The sequence below is a fragment of the Choristoneura fumiferana genome, chromosome 17, assembly GCF_025370935.1.
Source record: "Choristoneura fumiferana chromosome 17, NRCan_CFum_1, whole genome shotgun sequence".
Classification (NCBI taxonomy): domain Eukaryota; kingdom Metazoa; phylum Arthropoda; class Insecta; order Lepidoptera; family Tortricidae; genus Choristoneura; species Choristoneura fumiferana.
Genome location: NC_133488.1, coordinates 15,223,214 through 15,243,260, shown reverse-complemented (window position 1 = coordinate 15,243,260; position 20,047 = coordinate 15,223,214). Strand labels below are relative to the sequence as shown.

The 20,047-nt window shown below is 35.8% G+C and overlaps 3 protein-coding genes across 3 annotated transcripts in view; all 3 read right to left on the bottom strand.

Annotated features, from left to right (window-relative positions):
* Window positions 1-16,571, bottom strand: part of S6KL (ribosomal protein S6 kinase like) — an 88,563-nt gene extending 71,992 nt beyond the window's left edge. The window contains exons 1-6 of the mRNA XM_074100246.1: window positions 16,276-16,571; window positions 15,954-16,066; window positions 14,252-14,480; window positions 13,282-13,405; window positions 9,601-9,708; window positions 5,268-5,426 (exon numbers count right to left, since the gene is read on the bottom strand). Of these exons, the coding sequence (XP_073956347.1) occupies window positions 5,268-5,426; window positions 9,601-9,708; window positions 13,282-13,405; window positions 14,252-14,480; window positions 15,954-16,066; window positions 16,276-16,362 (820 nt within the window). The 5' untranslated portion in view covers window positions 16,363-16,571. The remainder of the gene's footprint in view (window positions 1-5,267; window positions 5,427-9,600; window positions 9,709-13,281; window positions 13,406-14,251; window positions 14,481-15,953; window positions 16,067-16,275) is intronic.
* Window positions 1,815-5,147, bottom strand: Atg101 (autophagy-related protein 101). The gene has a single exon (XM_074100255.1). It carries the CDS (start codon window positions 4,998-5,000, stop codon window positions 4,338-4,340), a length of 663 nt encoding a protein of 220 aa, XP_073956356.1. The 5' UTR covers window positions 5,001-5,147; the 3' UTR covers window positions 1,815-4,337.
* A 445-nt stretch (window positions 16,572-17,016) lies between the features above and the next one.
* On the bottom strand, window positions 17,017-20,024 carry LOC141437221 (uncharacterized). Its single transcript, XM_074100477.1, has 3 exons — window positions 19,974-20,024; window positions 17,782-19,509; window positions 17,017-17,031 (listed from the first exon to the last, which is right to left on the bottom strand). Exons 1-3 carry the CDS (start codon window positions 20,022-20,024, stop codon window positions 17,017-17,019), a joined length of 1,794 nt encoding a protein of 597 aa, XP_073956578.1.
* Between the last annotated feature and the right edge of the window lie 23 nt (window positions 20,025-20,047).

Sequence of the window (20,047 nt, the reverse complement as noted above, 5' to 3'; positions counted from 1 at the left end):
ATAAGTAAATAATTTTAATGTATTCATATTTCACTCTGCTGTTTTATAATAAGTATGCAAGGATACAGTACGATTTTTCTTAGTGTCAAAAGACAGAAGGAATGAAGACCCTAGATTTACGTGGAAATAATTAGAACAGTTTGCGAAATCATCGTGGCTGATAGTTGAATATTTATTACTTCAATCATTCTTAAGATTTTTTAAAAAAAAAAAAAAGATTTTTCGTTCTGTTTCATTTTCAAAAAATCTTAGATTTTGTTTATCAAACGTACTGATAAAAACAATATTTCAATCACGCTTCTTGTGCTCTACGCAGCTAGCATTCCTCCATTCACACAAATAAAATTAATTAAATATTTACTCAGGATATTTTAAATAAATCAAAATTACTTATCAATGGAAGGAACCTCTTGATGTCGTGTAGCACACGAAGTCTTCTTGTTTGAGCTTCCATACTGGCACAAGTGGCACTACACACGAGGGAAAGAGAGCCAAGAGCAATACTAATAAAGAAAAATGATATTGCCAATTATTCGACTCTACAATTAAAGCGCACCCTTTTTTTGTTCTTTCATTGATTTTACTAAATTATAGTACCTAGCCATAATAAAGTGTTTTACTTAAGTTACGGATCGAGCTGGGAAAATAAAAATATATTGGCTTTTCAGCCATAGAGCATTTATATTCGTCTTCGTGGGGGAAGCTCTAGGGTGGAATCACATCTATCAGCATCGAATCAACTTATTGATGCTGATATTCGATGCCGATATATGTGATTCTACCCTAAAGAAGTCATTCCGTTTAAGGAGACCCTAAAGGCTTCACTAAATAAAACTACTTACATTAATTTATCTGTGTGTATTTCAAAAAGCAGATATACTTGATAGATACTAATTGACACCTATGAGAGTGGCACGGGTTGACGTTTAAGACATGCAAAGTCGATCAAACACATTATTTTCGTAAAACTTTCTTATGTCACCAACCAAAATTATGACAGCTATTGCTTTGGTAGCGGCGATTTTTTCGGTCGGAGTCATAATTCTAAATATTCGGTAGGTATGTACAGTCACCAGCACCAATATCTGACACAACAAGCGTGCATAAATATCTGATACGACTCTATTTCTAGGGCCGGAAGGACGTTTCAGATATTTTTGCACGCTCCGCTGTGGCAGATATTAATGCTGGTGACTGTACTTGTAGTAGTCACACCGTGCCTTCTGTACCGTTTCTTGAATTTGATTTTCGAAACTTGTCGCTAAAGGTGACAACAAGAATGAAAAGAAAGAAATAGAAAAAATGTTTCTGCAGTTTTTACACTAAGTGCCATTTCTTTTGAGTATTCCTCGAATCATTGACATGAACTCGATACCTAATTTACTTGTTTTAATAACCGTTTATTTTAAAGTTATTTTTACTTTATTAAAATAAGTCGCTTACTCATCATCATCAGCTATCAGTAAAATGCTTTTTAGTGTCCAAAGTGATGACAATTACCAATTTTAGATAGAGAGGCGAATATTGTTTAAGAAACATCTCGTTGATTGGATCAAAATTAACGTAAATTAGCGCTAGTTAAACTAACCTCCTTAAAAATAGGAGGAATTACCAATCACCATAATATAGGTATATGAAATATGAACATAACAGAACATAACGTCTTATTGTATAAGCAGTTGTTGCTTCGCCCACAACTATTACTTAGAGTTTGAAACTCAATTATGCCGACAATTTTGTGTAGGTAAATAACGGCAAATAAAAGAAGAATCAGAGGGTAGTTGAATTACTTGAGTTAAAATAACACTAAAGAGTAATACTTCATTGTTTATTCATTTATTTATATATATAAATTATCACAAGACTAAGGTTTTAGCTTATTTTTGAACTTACACATCACAACATATACTTCCCGTGTCGATCATCTCATAAAATCTAATATGTAACAGCCGTCATGTACAAGCTTTAATACTTCAAGACATATATAATCTTTCAAATAAGGCCATAGCGAGTTACATATGTGCAGAAATTGATATTTACAATGTGTTGCACACACCACACTTCCAGTTTTTGAATGAGGCACACAATCCAATAAAATATATTGTCTTATCACCAATGTTGTAAATAATATGTTACAAGGTACTCACTGATATGAAACATACGAAGGGCTGCAGGTAAATTGTCAATTATGTAAAAATAAAATAGTCGCCCGACCTTCACACCAGTTTTCAATTGTAAGATTCGAAAGTATGTACAGCCTCGTCTTTGGTGACAAAGTATTTATTATAGTGATAAATAGGTAAATAGATAATATTCCAATCGAGATGCTAATACGCCTAAGCTAGAGTCACAAAATGAGGTAGGAGAGTAAAAAAATCTGAAGTTCGAATGGATGGACTTGTCGGCGTGTCAGGCCGAGACAGGTGGGTGACTCCACGACGTCCCTCATTCTCAACAAACCCGCTGTTTGAGAGCCAACAAGTGTACTAACACGTTCAATTCAAACTATACGATGCGCGTATTATTTAGATTACAGACAACAAATATTAATTTTAGACAGTCAAAACCAAAAAGTAACGCAATAGGATCTTAATAATACGCGTCGCGCACAAAACAATGTCTTTCATTTAATTCAAAAGCGAAATTAAATGTAAACAAACATATCGACAGGAAATAAAGAACTTAAGATGTTCCTAAAATTACTCTAGGGACCACAACACACAAAATTAAATTGCAAACTAATACAATTACATTTAATATTACCTTAACCCTATGAGAAGTTTCATGCACCTTTTTCTACTCTAAGTAATAAAAGTACTACACCCAGTAAGACGATCGCTGCGATTAAATGTAGACACTACGGTATTTTAATATACCTGGCAAATCAAATGACAAAATCTAAGATAAATTGATCTGTACATCACCTTACATACAGTAAATATTTACAGTGCACATTGACAGTGAATGTCTAAGTTAAATACATACATTTAAAGTTCTCAAGAATGGCTCAATAAGTATAAATCTAAATTACTTTTCACATAAAATAAACCCCAAATGTTTTTTTTTATTATAAAATTTATTTTTCATAAGCTATATCACAAAGCTTCTATTTTAATATAAAAATACACACGAAATAGTCAATTGACTATACTAATATTCACTGAGTGCATCTATCACCCAATCAGCTAATTACGACACCATTTCACAAACCGCCACAATACAAATGTGGGGTACATCAATAATTTACCACAAATATACACTGGTGTCTATGATCATTAAATATACCTACCCGCTTGACTATAATATTAATATTTTCAACGCCAAACTTCTGAATATAAATTTATGAGACTTGTAAGACCGCGTTCAACTTGGTATCTTTGGCGTTGAAAAAAGTTAATAGCAACATTAAGATAACTACAAGTTTTATAACTTCTACAGAGTGCGTTATTAGTCAAATATGTTTCATCTATCACTAAATCAAAATAGAAGAGACATGTAAATAATAGGCAAAGACAAACCCTAAATAAATCATATAAATGAGTGGACACATCAACCAGCCTTCCTAGAGTCATAGCTCTGAAAATATTACAACTAAATGTACTTCGTAAACGTCATTTAACACTAAGATTTTAAAGACAAATTTTTCATTAGCGTAAGATCAACAACTCTTTTGCATTAATCCACGATTTTTACGCTTCTCCCATTCGGCGAGTCGAGGAAGCGTACGTTCGAAAAACGCAAAATATGGTTGTCTATTACAACATACTTCCAAGAAGAACTATGTACAAAGTTACAGACGCATCGTGCTTAAATAAAAATAGTAGGACGAGAACAGACTGCGTGCCACTGCAACAAACTACTTACAACAAATAATAACTGTGCGCAAAATAAAACATTTACATAAGTACACTCTATAATCTGTTAATATTGCTGTTAACCATTAAGCATAACATGTCACAATTTTAAAAACACATAATTACACATTGATTACGTTCAATATAATAAAACACAATACTTCACTTTTTTATAACTGTCCAGCATTATTTACAACTCTCATTATTATAGTTTCATTACATTACCAATGGGTACAATATATGTATCTACCTAGTACAATTACTAAAAATAAGTATAACTCTAATGCTAGCACTTCACTTGGCGCATTCGACGAAATATATATGTGAGCGGCGAAGATACTAATAACACAAACCGAACACGCAACACCTAGTGAAGTGCAGGCTTAAGGCGATAAGAAAATTATGTATATCATACGTTAATTTAGACATAGCCGAAAAACAAATGAATGCGAGCGAGGTTCAAAAGTAGAACAGGGACATGCATCACAAAGAAAGGGTGTCGCGTATAAGTTTACGAACGGTGTTGCCGACAGTGAGCGGGGGCGCTCCCGACAAGTTGTAGTGGATTTTGAACAGGTACGGTTGTATGTCACTGAAGGATGTGTCAAAGATGAGATCTGCGTCGGAGCGACTCGGCATTTTGGGGACGTATTCGTGCCGGTTTATGATTTCCGTGATGAAGACTATTTTGTCTTGTAGCATTTCGACCACGCCCTCGTGTTTGCTGTGCATGTCGTGTTCATTACGCGCCTCAGTCAGTTCGCAGTACACCGTCCAGACCTCCCAGGGCACGCATTCCGGTTGGAAGGGCCATCGCGCGCGGCGTTTCTGGAAGAACTCGAGGCTGATGGAGCCGCGCGGTGTAGAAGTGCCGTCAGCGCCGCGGAGCAGGTCGGAGAAGTCTGAGATCTCGCGCTTAACGGTCCGGCCGAGCGCCTCCGACTCGCAACACACGTAGGTAAAGTCAATGAAGTCGCAATCTACGTCGAGATAACTAACGGTGCGTATGGAGTAGCTCTCTTCGTTATTGTAGGTGAACTTCCCACTGGAGCGATGGAAGAGTACTGTGTGGAAGATACTGGCCACTACTTCATCCACCTGCCGGCCCTCCATGGAGAGCTCGAACGCGATGCTCCGGGCGTTCATCTTGCCGGGGTCACTGGCCCGCCGCGACGCCGCCCGCGCTCACTACTGACATAATCACTCGAACTGTATCTGGCTACTGGCGACCCGCGATTCCGAACGGCGTGAAACTAAGGACGCGAACGAAGTACTGATCCATTTCACTTTTAAAATAGGTAGTGTGTCAAGTCCCACACTGAAATTGAAAATGACTGTTTTAGTCACTGTGTCCGTTTTAACCTAAGCTTGATAAAATGACCCTTAGGATTGTAAATTTTGTTTACAACTTACCCATATACTGAAGGGTACCACAGAGGGTTGTGGTCCGCGATCCTATCGACAACCACTTTGAGAGTCCAAAGTCAATCAACTTTATATGGTAGTTTTGGTCGAGTAAAATGTTTTCTGGTTTCAGATCGCGATAAATTACTCCGGCGTTGTGGAGAAAGTCTGAAAATTAAGGAAAAATACAAACTATGAAAATGTTACCAGTACATCTAAATACCTAATCTGTGTTGCTAACTACGAACAAATAATAAGTCAGGAATTGTAACTGCGCTATAAGTACGCATACCGTGTCCTAAGCGTGTCCTGCGCTAAGCTGCGCATGCGCGACATTTAATTTTGACTGACATTTATTTTGCAAGTTTAGTGAGCTCACGTCAAATTTTCGCATTTTTGATTGTGAACAGCTCTAAATTATCATGCCAACGTGTGTTATGAAGTGGTGCAGGAACAATGCGAAATTAAAATGTCCAGGGATCACTTTCCAAAAGTAAATAGTCGTAAAATAAGATTTATATTCAAAAATGTTCAAATACATTATCAGTTGGAGATGGTCAGTATTATGCAAAATCAAGTCTGTGGTCTATGGCTCACATATGTAAATGACAGTTTCCTCACCCCTCTTCATACTTTCCTCTTTCCTGTATCGCCCAAACAATAGGTACAAACAGTCTTTATATTTTTTACGATTTTTAGTGTGAATAATATAAGATACAATAGTTTAATGCCAACTGCTCATCACGTTTCCGAAAGATTGCTTTTTCCGATGCAGAGACGTTCATTATTCAAGTCCTGGTGCTCCACCACCCGTTTCATTTCACCATATGCATTACGAGGAGCATAAATTGCTGAGCAACTGTGTTAAAGAATTTAATTGAAACCCGTGAAATACTTGTTATTGAGTAGTACCTAACTCTGGTGGTCAACTGTGGTCTTCACTTGTCTTTATCATTAGTTCCCCATCATCAAATGATGATGTTCAAGAGCAAATGCACTAGTCACTACTAAATATATCCAAATTACCATAGGTGTCTCTACAATATTTGAAGAGTTCCCTCGATTTCCTTAGGATCCAATCATCAGATTCTGATTTTGTGCCTATGGGACTTAATTAGAGGTATTTTCCTATACAATTCCTAGCCCTCTTGTTCTGAGAGGAGGCCTCTGCCCAGCAGTGGGACGTATATAGGCTGGGATGGATGGATGGATTCCTATACAAACGAAAAAAATATTTTTCTCAAATCGGTTCATAAATGACGGAGTTCTGAGGTAACAGCCAAAAAAATACAACCGAATTGATAACCTCCTCCTTTTCCTTTAGGAGCGTTTATACCTGCTGAGCTGGCAACGTTTCATTTTTGTTAGTTTTTCTCGATTATTCCATAAAAATTCAATGAAAATTAAAAATGTTCAAAATCAGTGCGTCCTACCTGTCATGACATATGGTGCCGAGACGTGGACACTCACGGTTGGGCTGGTCCACAAATTTGAAGTCGCTCAGCGAGCTATGGAAAGGGCTATGCTCGGAGTTTCTCTGAAGGATCGAATTCGAAACGAGGAGATCCGACACAGAACTAAATTCATACCATCAATTCATTCATATCATCATACCATCGGCCATATCAGCCGAAGAACCGATAACCACTGGGGCAAACGAGTTCTTGAGTGGAGACAAAGAATCGGCAAGCGTGGCGTAGGACGCCCTCAGACTAGGTGGAGCGATGATCTTCGCAGGTTAGCTGGCAAGAACTGGATGAGACTGGCCGAGGATCGTGCTCAGTGGCGTGCAACTGGAGAGGCCTATGTCCAGCAGTGGACTAAGATAGGCCGATGATGATGATGATGATGATGATGATAGAACACTTCTTAATATATAAGTTAATGTGTCTACTCCAATAATTATTCGTGATAGACTTTTATATTCCTTAAAAACGAATTAATCTTTATGACCGATTTTTAAAGAAAATAAAAGTCTATAACGAATAATTATTGGAAGAGACACATTAACTTATATATTAAGAAATGTTCTATCTGACAACATTATTAATTTTCATTCAATTGTTATGGAATAATCTAGAAAAACTAACAAAAACGCAACGTTGCCAGCTCAGCAGGTATAAACGCTCTTAAGTTGCTTAAAAAAACAAGCTGTCATTATCAATATATGACACGTCATTGAAACGTTAGATATAAGTGATCCGTCTGAACGCCATCTCACGTTGCATCACGCGAGTCAACCAATCCCTGCTTTGTTTCTGAATTTTAACCAATCAACAAGAACGTCTATTTGCAACCTTGAAATTGATTCGTATTTGATTCATAAGTAGTTTCGGTTTTAGGAAATGGAATTTGTTCTGAGTTACGCTTCTTGACTTATTAATTATTCGTAGGTTGCTAATGATAATTAATAATGATATTTTCTCGTTAATACGAGAAATCATTGACCCTAGCAATGTGCATTTACACAAGCTCAAAATAAATTAACATGTTATAGGAAGAACTATGCTCGGAAATTTATTACAGGACAAAATTATTAATTGCTGGGCACAAAGACCAAAAAACGTGTTGGTCATGACTGTGCATATTCTTGAGTGGAGTTCGCAAATCATTAAGCACAGCGTGAGGCCCGAGCAGTGGCGTACGTAGCGTAGTTGGGACGGGGGAGGGGGCGGTGCGCCCCGGGCGGCACATTTAGGGGGCGGCAAAATACCATAAAAAATTAATGGTATGTGAAGTTCCCAATTCATATTGAGCCAGTGTGGGAACTACGGCCTAAGTGTTCTCATTCTGAGATGACTGTGCCCAGCAGTGAGACGTGTATAGGCTGGGATGATGATAATTCCATAACAAAAAAAATTCACACCTACGATTCGGACCGATTAGAATAGCTAATACCCACGCTACGCCACTGGGCCCGAGATGAGACTTGGTCAAGATCTCAAAATCCCGGTAGATAGATACTAAAGATGAAGGACGGTTGGTACCTACTACGTCATGACATCGTTTGCGAAAGACCAATTATCAACAATGAGCAAAACAAAACAAAGAGATGGGTTTTTGGAGTCCTTTTGTATTTTTTATTTCAACTCCAAATTTTGTTACTTTTACGGTCATCCCGTAAAATCCATATCGAAAATACAAACTGAAACATAGATGCACAGAAAAATCAGAAAAGAGATAGTAGTATCTAGGTGGCCGAATTTCGCTCGATTGTTCGCCCGCGGAACCCCCACATAGTAAAATCGTTAGAGCCGTTTCCGAAATCCCCGAAATAAATAAATATACAAGAATTGCTCATTTAAAGATAAATCGTCGATCAAGTGCTTTACCATTTCTGTACCTGCATTAAAATATAAACAACTAGCGTTTACCCGCGGCTTCGCACGGTAAATCATTAGATACAACAGTTGCATTGAAATTCCGGGATTTTATTAAATTCTCGTGGGAATTCCCTAAAATTACATCGTGGTTTTCATTGATGTTAAATTAAAACAACCATGCCAACTTTCATGACTCTAAATCCAACGGTTGTTATTTCGGGATTTTACCCCTATTCCGTGGGAATATCGGGATAAAAAGTAGCCTATGTGTTATTCCAGATGTCCAGCTATCTACATACCAAATTCCATGACTCTAAGCCCAGCGGCTATTAGTTCGAGATTTTATCCCTATCCCGTGGGAACATCGGGATAAAAAGTAGCCTATGTGTTATTCCAGACTTCCAGATACCTACATACCAAATTTAATGACTCTAAGCCCAGCGGTTGTTATTTAGAGATTTTATCCCTATCCCGTGTAAATATCGGGATAAAAAGTATCCTATGTTTTAGTGCAGGTTATAAACTAACTTTTTGCCAAATTTCATCTAAATCGTTTTGTGAAGAAGTAACAAACATCTCACTCACAAACTTTCACATTTATAATATTAGTAGGATAGTAGGAAGTAGGATTAGTAGTATATGTATCAAGTAGGATAAGACTGGATTTCACATTAATCCAAACAATTTTACTTTGATACATCTGTTTCCAATTGTACATACCTAATCTGTTTTTGTCATGTTATATATACAATAAAGAGTTATACATACATATATACAACTGATAATGAACCTTAGCAGTGGCGTAGCTAGGCGTGGGCGGAGTGGACCCTCGCCCACGGCCTCGCACTTAAAAGGGCCTCACGAGGCCTCTTTAAATGCGATGCGACCACAGAAAAGGGGCCTCGCTGATACGACTTGGCTCACGTCTACATTAGTCCACGCTACGCCACTGAACCTTAGGATGGGGATGTCTTAGTATAGACTACAGTCGAATTTGTATTCAAAGAGAATAAACTTACCAATAGCACTAGCAATCTCAGCAATGAGAATCTTGACGAGTTCCTCAGGAATAATGTGGTATCTCTCCAGCAAAGCTAACAGCTCTCCACAGGGAATGTATTCTGAAACTGTAAAAGAATTACTTAGAAATAATATAAAATTAAAAATCACTGGCCATGTTCTAAATTATGTGGTGATGACCTTTGAAAAATACGATTTACATAAACAATCTCACCACTCAAAGGTTGACTGGCAGAGATCCCTGCAGGGATAAGTCCGCCTTTGTACTTAACACAACTTTTATTTATGTAACCTTTTTGTTTTTCCTTTTTGTACAATAAAGAGTATAAACAAACAAACAAACAAACAATGCGAGTAAAATAAGAATTTGCATCCATTGAGGATAACAGCACTGAATTAACCTGCTCTGACCTACATTTATAATCAAATAAACAGTGAGTAACGTCTAGCGACATAATGTGAACGATAAGAATGGCTGATAAGGTACCTACCGACACATTAAAATAAAATATCCCGAGCGATCATACACATGCGAAATTGATCACCACTTACGAAAGCAGCAGTTAATTAGAACCTATAGTATAAAAACTACGAGAAAAAACATAATTTAATGTTAGCTACCTAAGCGCTCCATCATCAGACCATGGAAGCCGCCTTGATCAAAATACACATTAAGAGAAAAAGGAAGAAAGAGAGAGTGAGAGACCATTCTAACAAGCCTAAACACAGTTCAGTTGCGTCGTTCTGTCTTGGAGTTTCAGTGCCTGCCTGTCTGATCCGTCACCAGACACTGGACACCATTCAAAAAGTTGACTCCATCATCAGATCAGCTCGATCGTTTCCAATTTTCGAGTCGAAACGACAATAAAAAGTGTATGAAAATCAAGTGCAAAGATTCCGTTGCATACATAGACACCAGTATAAGTGAAGCTAATATCAGCTTGTTATAAAGTAAAGTGGGTGATAGACGTACGAACTTAAAGTACGCGGTTTTAAAGTTTGCGAGCCACGAGCAAGATTTCAAACCGGTTGGATCGCCGACGGTTTTAAAGTACGCGTACTTATGGTGACACACAGGCGAAAAAGGTCGTCCAGCCATAAGTACGCGTACTTGCTCGTACGTCTGTCACCCACTTAACCCCTTAGAGCCCGTTGCGGCCTACTTACAGAGAAAAAAACGTTTTTCTAATACAAAAGTAACAAAACCATCAACCACCTAACCAAATATAACGGTAACAATACTGCATTCTGAAAATAATCAAATTGAGTGCATGTCAACAGATCTTTGATACGAGTCATGTTCCTAGCGTATCCCGCGCCCCTTAAATATAATTAGACTGAGATAACCAATCAGCCGCGAGACGGATGACGATCACGGTTACCACTGATGCTATGCCCACCACGTGCTGGGTTTTTGCGCATCGCACGACGTTTAGCAACAAAACCAGATATCGACCTGAATAAAGCCCGGTGCAAGGTCAATTAATATTTCATCGTAAGCTAAGTGAATCGATCGTCAACTGCACCAAGTAGGTGTTGACTCTCCAGAACCTCTTATTCTCTATTTTGTGCTTTACCAGTTTTGGGAACAAATTGTAGTCACGTAAAATAATTAATTAACAATTAGAAAAGTCATCGCAACTGTATAGATACTTATAAATTATAAAGCAAACAAATGAATATTTGTTAGTTTTATTCTTTCTAATTACTATGAATATCTTAATTACTTTGTCCGTGAGTGACAAATTGCGAGATCCTAAAACCACTACCCCATTTCCCCCATGTTTGTTGCAATTTGTGGATGGTCCGTTTTGCGTCAAATTAAATTTGTCATTTCGGACAATTTAATGTCCTATAATATTGATTAGTTGTGGTTTTACTTAATAATATACAGCGGTTTGTGCAATTAACACTCGATTATAAACAGGTAGTATTAAACAGGTTATTCTTTTCCTAGTCACACACTGAAATAAGATGACTGATAAAAAACTGTTAAAAGTAGATAAGTAAGTAGTATTTCATAGGTGAAAGAAATATATCATAAGTCGGAACATTATTTGTCTCTGATGCAATGAATAAGCTAACATGATAATACATTTTCCAAGATAAGATAATTGATCAATCAACGTCATGCATTGTGAAGACTAAAGGTGACACACATTTAATTAAGTAAACAAAGTTTAAAAACAACGACATTATGTTTTTAAATAAGTAAACAAATTATCTTTATGTTAGGTCTGAACAGGGTGCGTCCCACGAGATATAACTACAAAATATCTAATTCCATATTAATAAGGTTCAGAAGATATAATGAACTCTAGCTATAACAACAAAAAGTATAATTATTTAACGTATAACGCTTAAATTATATAACGTTATTTTTATATAACCTCAATTTATATAAGGTTTATATGGACTAATTTCTTTTAACATAAGTAACAAACATTAGGTTATATTACCCATGATTATACAATAATATGTGTAAATGTAAAATTATGTGGTGGCGAGCGAGCGAAGCGAGCGAGCAAGACGAAACTGGGCAGAAGCGACTGGGATAGGTTAGGTTCATGAATTTCATGAAATTGTTAAAATTTCAAAGTTAAAAAAAAAATGTTTTTTCCTGGTTGACCTTTTGGTGACGGGTTTTTTTTTTATTTGACTAAATGGCAAACGAGCACGTGGGTCTCCTGATGGTAAGAAATCACCACCGCCCATAAACATCTGCAACACCAAAGGTATTGCAGATGCGTTGCCAACCTAGAGGCCTAAGATGGGATACCTCAAGTGCCAGTAATTTCACCAGCTGTCTTACTCTCCACGCTGAAACACAACAGTGCAAGCGCTGCTGCTGCTTTACGGCTGCTTCGTCGTATAAATGCAAAATATTAAACATTTTTCCTCGATTAGGCCTTAACCAAATCACTTGTAATTCAAAACTACCGTGGTCCTTGGGTATGTAGTAATAAATACAAGTTACAACTAATAATTTGAATTTTTAGACTCGTATTGCAACAAAAACTAATAAAATGCACTAATAATATTAGTTATTAGGACTCATATTTTTTCACTTGTATATCTCGAATTTTTTTATGCAACAGTAATTTACAAGTTACAACCAAAATCATTAATAGTATTAGCTTGTACTTTATTATGCTGTAGGCCCCAGATCGAATAGCTGGGGGTAAACTCTAGTGAAGTAATAATCGTTTGAAACAACTGATGGTTAATCCAAGATATAGAAGGTGTCTATTAATTAATTCTAACTCTCTTTATGGACTGTGTGTGTTCACTGTGTGTCCTGTATAATATTAGTAATTAAACAACATTCCCCTATTTGATAATAGTTACAAGAGTGCTACAACTCTATATAATTGTCACTTTTTTGTCTCAGAAACTTAACAATTATGTAGAATTGCACAAATGTGCAATCCTACTAATAATATTATAAATTGGAAATGTCTATTTTTGTCCAATCCCTTATGCTAAATGCCTGGACGGATCTGAATGAAATTTGGTCTCTCTTAAAGGTTCTAATGATATTTTCCCAAAAAACTAATTTGCTACTCCAACTGGCCTTTTAGTTTGGACAAAGACATTAGATTTGTCCACATTTATTGACTTCTTTGCATTGCATTTATAAGCAGTGAGGACTTTGAATTTTCTATTTATATTATGCTTACCAATATAAAGCCTTTTCTTTGTCTGCCAGCGGGATACCGACCCAGCAATGAAGGAATGGTGACCGCAGGCCTCTTGTATTCGAGCTTCCTCCTTCACCTGCCTAACAGCATTCTCGCTGACCACCTGTAGTAAAACAATTTTAATATAAGTAAAAAACATTCAAAACATGTTTAATTGTACACACTCTCAAGAGTTCGTTTGGTACGAGTCATGTACAGTGCAAAAGATAAATAAATGTACACAACTTTGTAAGAGTTGGAAGCAACATCTATATCTAACCAATTGAGATAAACAGCTAAAAAATATGTTAAAACTGTAGAAACATACAGAATCAACTTATTTAATGTTGCAGAATGACTTAAGTATGATAATATATCCTGATATTAAAATTACTTTTAGAAACAAAGAAATTAATTATTACATTCATAAAACTGAGGTACTGATTGACTTCGAACCTTCAGACATAAATTAACAACTGATTGGACAAGTCCTCCTTATCAATGCATATAAAACACATTAAGCATTTATAATATATATGGGTCAGAGATAGGATTACATTAATTTGTGTGCACTTTAGCTTCAAAATAATCTCAAGCATTTAACAGTATACATTGCCACTTTACAGGTAACTGCCTACCTATAGAATGAGCTTTATGGTGTCATCGATTTCATCATCCTTAACATGATGGTCATGGTCTACAATGTCTAGTTTCTGCACCTAGCTCAAGCTTCCTTTCCTCACTGATATAACAGGTAAATTTAATTGAAGAATTTAATTAATGATTGGTTGTATCTTAAAAGAAAAAAGCTTCCTATTAATTTATTATCAATCACCTCTGCACAAAAAGAAGACAAATGGTAATAATGTTGTATAAATAAATGATCACCAACACACACACACACATTACACTAGTTTTTTGGGTGTCACGTAACAAGATAAGAGGCACAGTAAAGTGTTGAAACTCATACCTGCCCTTTATTCAGTACTTTCAAAGCGTAATCTCTGTTCTCTGTTACTTTGTTCACTTTATACACTTGTCCGAAAGCACCCTTGGCTATTGTCTGCGTGATTTCAAAATTTTTTTGAAGTAAATCCGTAGTGATAGGAAACTCCGGGAGAAATATTGATTCTTTATGGGCAACAGGCCAGGCAGTTTTGCTTGCTTCTAGAGGATTTTGAAGTGTAGAGTCATTCCATCTGTAAGAAACATGTTCTATTAGGAGGTATTCTTAAGACAAACAACATGACATAACCTCTAATTACATGATAACTACAATCTCTTGTAGTTAAATGTTTTGTCCAGCTGTTTAAAATGCACAAAATCAAAATGACAAAAAATAATGGCTGTTGGCTCGCATTAATGATTAAGGGGAATGTTTAATTTTATTTAGGTCACATCATTGTGATGGGTTGTATCTTATCTTTTGCTAATAGTATACAAATCCAATTTTTTTTAATAAAAAAAAATTGTGTGATGTCTTTAAAAATATGTTATTTTTTTCACCAAACTAACAAAGCTACATATTTTACTTCCTGTTGTGTGATAAATAAAGTGCAAACTGTGTAATAATGCAATGATTTTATAATAAGAAAATGACATTAAGGAAGAGGCCAAACAAACAATTTTTTGAATTGTGAGATGCATATTTTCATTTGCGTAATTTTTGCTGCATTCGGTTTTTGCAGAAGTCCAGTTTGTGCCACACTATGATGCAAAATGAGTTTTACACAAATATGATTCTTGTATGGAACCAAAATTACGAGACCAAAAATATATGACTCACAACTCTTAAGTTTATGTACTTACACATGGTCTCAGAACAAGAGAGATATGGGATAGGAAATTTTGTTTGCAGCTGCTGAGTTCACCACAGCATAAAAAGTTGTATGTCATCACAAATCCTTTGATTCATTGGATTGAGCTACCAAATTAAATGCAGTTATGTATCCAAACTAAAGAAATGCTACTAAGCAAACTACTGCCAGAACTAAGGCGATTATTTACGAGTTTGGGCATGGAAAGAGAAATCGCCCCATATTGTTTCCTAGAAGTTATGGCAAACCTAACTATGTGGTATTAATACCTACCTATATTACCAGAATAGTTAAACAAATTACCTCACTTAAGTCATTACTATTCAATTTATTATTTATTTAACAGATCATCCATTTTAGTAAACAATGAATAGAGTAAAAAAAGCCCACATGAAGCTGTTGAAGAAGCATGACATTGCAAATCTTTTTTTTATACTTCCCTTGCAAACAAGTGTATCGCATGGTGTTTTCTGCTGTTCCTCTGGTGTTTGATTCTCAAATAAATAAAGTACCCCTTACAACAATTTATTTTGTAACACAAATATGATACTTAATAAACTAAATGTACCACAGGGTGACAATTATCACAGTGGCGAATGTTTTTAAACACTTGTTATACAGACAGACACAGACATGAAATACACATCAATAAACAATTCAACCATCACATTTTACCCCAGTTTATCACCAGAGAATCTTAGGAAGTTAAATGTATAAAAAGTTTTCATTCTAGAAATTTGTCAGTTCAGTAAAGTTCAGCGAACAATAGTAAAAGCAATGAATTTCGTCTGTATCATGATTTATTTATTAGATGCATGGTTTGTTTTGATGTGTTACATTATGTATACCACTAACCTTCGTCGTGAAACCCGAGACCAAGGCCGCGATGCGCTGTATACAGACTGGCTGCTCGTAACACTGACGAAAGAGCGCCCGCTGAGGTTACCAACGAAATGGGACAGGCTGAACTACACACGAAAATAAATTACATTAGCTTTCAACGCTAACAAAGAACTGTCAACTGCAGGAACTTCGTATTACACCAGTCATCTCAGTGGTATAGACACTAATAGCGAATACTAGTCAACAAAAGCAGATGAACAAAAGATAAAAACAATTTTTTTTATTGCGTTACGTATATTCAATTCAGCTGTGAATGACATTAGCAAGTTTTTACCTGACTTGAAAATGCTTGTCCGTCACGGTTTGTGTGTGTAGATTTGTTGTTCCGTTGTTCAGTAGTCTTGTTTTGCGAATTGCCCATTAATTAAAGTAATTAAAAATTCCTTCTCAATAACGTTAGCAAATTTGTTCCACCTGTATTATAATTTTATTTGGAAATGTTTGTGTGACCTAATTCTAACCATAAACATGGTGTTTTTTTCTGGGCATAATTTATTATTGTATTGTGTTTTCCAGGCAAAGACAACTTTCAATGTCTCAATTTCTGTGTCAAACAGAAGGCATAGGCCAAAGAGGAAGGAGAGACAATAATATCTTTGTCATAGGCACATAGAAATGATTAATAATCAGCCAAGCAAATTTAAGTCGGTTTTGCATTCCCCAATTAATTACTAACGTAACGCCCCAACACGAGCCCTATCGGTCATCGGTCTGCAGGGCAACTACGAAACTCGAAGTTCGTATCGTACCGTCCCTCTCGCTCTCGTATTAAATAGTGTAAGTGTCAGAGTGACCGCACGACACGAACTTCGAGTTTCGAGACTCGTGGTAGCCCTGCAGATGGGCTACTATGTAACTCGAAAATCGAAGTTTGTATCTTACCATCCCGCTGACGCTTATATTATTTAATACGAGAGTGAGAGGGACGGTACGATACGAACTTCGAGTTTCAAGTTTCGTAGTAGTCCTGCTGCAGTCAACACCATAGAGTAATTTTTAGTATCTACCAACATTATTAAGTTTTAGTTCTCTAAAAAAAGAGGCGGTAATTTTAACATGACTTTGTAGTACACTTACCTATCTCGTGTTTTGAGAATGTATCAGTTGAATTTTAAAGTATTTTTATTGGATTTTCATTAAATATTTCGCGGAAGTCGTCATTTTAAGCACATTTCATAGTTTAAAACAATAAACGTAAATTAGGCATGGCGATTCTTTCCAGAAAAGATCGATTCTCAAAAAATCTATCTTCTTGTTTTGCTTTTCTAGCTCGCATTTTCAATTGTAAATCCAATTACCTATGGAAGAAATTACCTTAGTAATCGAAATCCGCAGTTTGTAACCTACCTCTTACTTTCCTATCAAAATATCAAATACTATTAGCGTGAGCGGGGCGGCACGATAAAAAGTTCTAGTTACAAATTTCGACAAAAAATACTTAAAACCGAACCTTGATTCGGGATTCTCGATCTAAAATCTCGAAATATCGATTCACTAGATCTATTTCTGTATTCTGAATCGATGTTAAAGAAACGATTTTTTCCGTGAAAAAAAATCGATTCTTCGATTAATCGATCTCATATCGGCATCCCTAACGTAAATATTCATATTTCTTAGAAAGAAAAGTACCTATTGGTTAACTGCTTAGTAAAATAATCAGTTTACAGACTGGTTGACCTATGTTGGGAAATTTCTACGGGATATTTCGCATCGCGACTAGTTAAAGCCGCGGGCGCAGCCAGTTTTGTTAAAGTTCTGTCATTTTTTTAATATAACTTACAAGCAACTCTAAACTAAACGTCATGAAACTTAAAGCAATCAACATAAAATAGCAATCGAATACACTCATAAGATCCTCCATTTGTAGTGGTTTTATTGGAGCTTCTTCTTTTATATCACTAAATCGAAACTCCTCCCATTTTTTGATAATACCCGCTTCAACTAATGCTATCATGTATTTATTAAAGTGCTCGGTCATTGGAGAGTGTTTAGGAAATATCATATTTAAATAATGACTATGTATTCTATCTTTTGCTATATGTAAGAACTGTTGTCCTTTAAAATCCAAAGCATTTCTTTCTAAGTAACGACCTACAGCACAATCTATGAGGCAAAATCTCTTACTATCGTTTTTCATACGATCAATGCATGCGAACAAATTCGGAACTGGAACTAGTTTAGAGTTTATCTTTTGAAATCTTTCTTCTGTCTCTGGGAGAACAACATCTGGTGATGCCATACCCTCAATATTGTATCCCTTTTCAATGATGTCTTCGAACGTTTCCATTTCTTTCCCCTTTTTCTTAGCACTAAAAAAAGAAGTTATAGCTGCCTGGGAGGCAAAATTTAAAACAAAGTAGCTCCATAAAGTTAAAACTAAAAATATTCTAAACGATCCCTTCTTTGGTGGTCTATATAAGCTGATTGTTAAAGTATTTCTTACCGTATTTAATAAGTCTTTTCCTACTTGATCTACATCAATTTTACCTTTTTCTACATAATTAAATACTGAAAAAGCCATCCAAGAACCTATAAAAGTAAATACGAATTTTATTAGTAAGTCATAATTAGTCTGTAGTAATTTTATATCAAAAAGTTCTGTTTCAAAGTCGGCTCGATGCGCAGCTAAACAAACTCCACTATCTTTAAAAGCAAATGTCTGATCTAATTGTACAATTATTAAATCTATTTGGTATATCGGAATGAGGAATAGATCTGCTTTCCTGTGACTAAATGAGAAAATTTGCTGGATGTTCACTTCGAAATTAAATGGTAGCATCATGACTTTTTTGCTTGGTGTTACATCAATTGTAAAATTCATTAGCTTTGCCATTGTATTCCAAATATTGCCATCTCTTGCACCAATCGTGTAAGTGTCATCACCGTTGTCTTTTATGGTCAAAAAAGGTTTTACTTCAGTTGTATATGCTCTAAGCGTGTACCCGTGCAAATGTTTTCCCTTGGGCTTAAACATATTAAGGTGTCGTTTTGACTTTTTGTAGTAGTCATCATATGATACGGATTTAGTATCAAAACCAATGCAAGTGCCTAAATTATTCCCTCGCAGCTTTGAATGTAATGAAACATTATAACAACTATCTTCACACATGAATCCATTTGCAAAATTTTCAATTGCAATTCCAATTTTCTTAGCAGTCCAACACCCAAATTCAAATGGGAGAGTATAATTTTCGTACACGTAAGGATCGTAATCAGTCACAAACAGGAGCTCTTTGTCATCATCGTAATATATTATTACAGCATTCGCAGCTTTGTAATACCACATAATGAAAAAAATCTTAGCTTTCGTTTCATCATCTAGAATGGAGTGAAAATGGAGGATTATATTTCCATGAGGATGCCAATATGGAAAGCCTAGTATTTTCATAAAAGATTCTTCAAACTCTTCAAAATTTAAACAGTTTATAACAATAACATTAGAATAATACGGAATTACATCCTGCACTTCATTGTCTTCGTGATCAATGTTTGATATCGTGTACGTGAACTGTAAAAGCTGAGTTAGCTGATAAAATCGGTCTGGCCAATAACCCATACAAAGCATATTATTCCATCCATTGGTTTTTAAATTAGAGCTTATTAAATCGACCTGAAAACATGAACCACTTCGATAATACATAATATTAATTTACTAAAAATACCTACATAATCTCGAAACAATACATAGTTGAATGAATGATTGGTCGCGAGACGAATCATTCATCTAAGAATACATTCTTTCATACAATACAATAATTCTTTGGCAGTCAAGCATTATAAATAATCAGAGAAAAAAAAACATACTAAATGACGTACTTGATACCTTTTTGCTTGTAGAACACGTCGAGTCGTGTATATTAGGCTATACAGAAAATATTGGCACTACTTTGTTTTTCTAAGTTGGAAAGCTTGATTGTTAGCTAGAGTCTGGCTATATACGTAACGTAATAAATTAATAAATATACAACTTACGATAAGTTTAATCCTTTTCTCTTCGCTTGGGAGCTCAAAAATAGCATTCATATTTCCCAAAGTAGGATGAACCA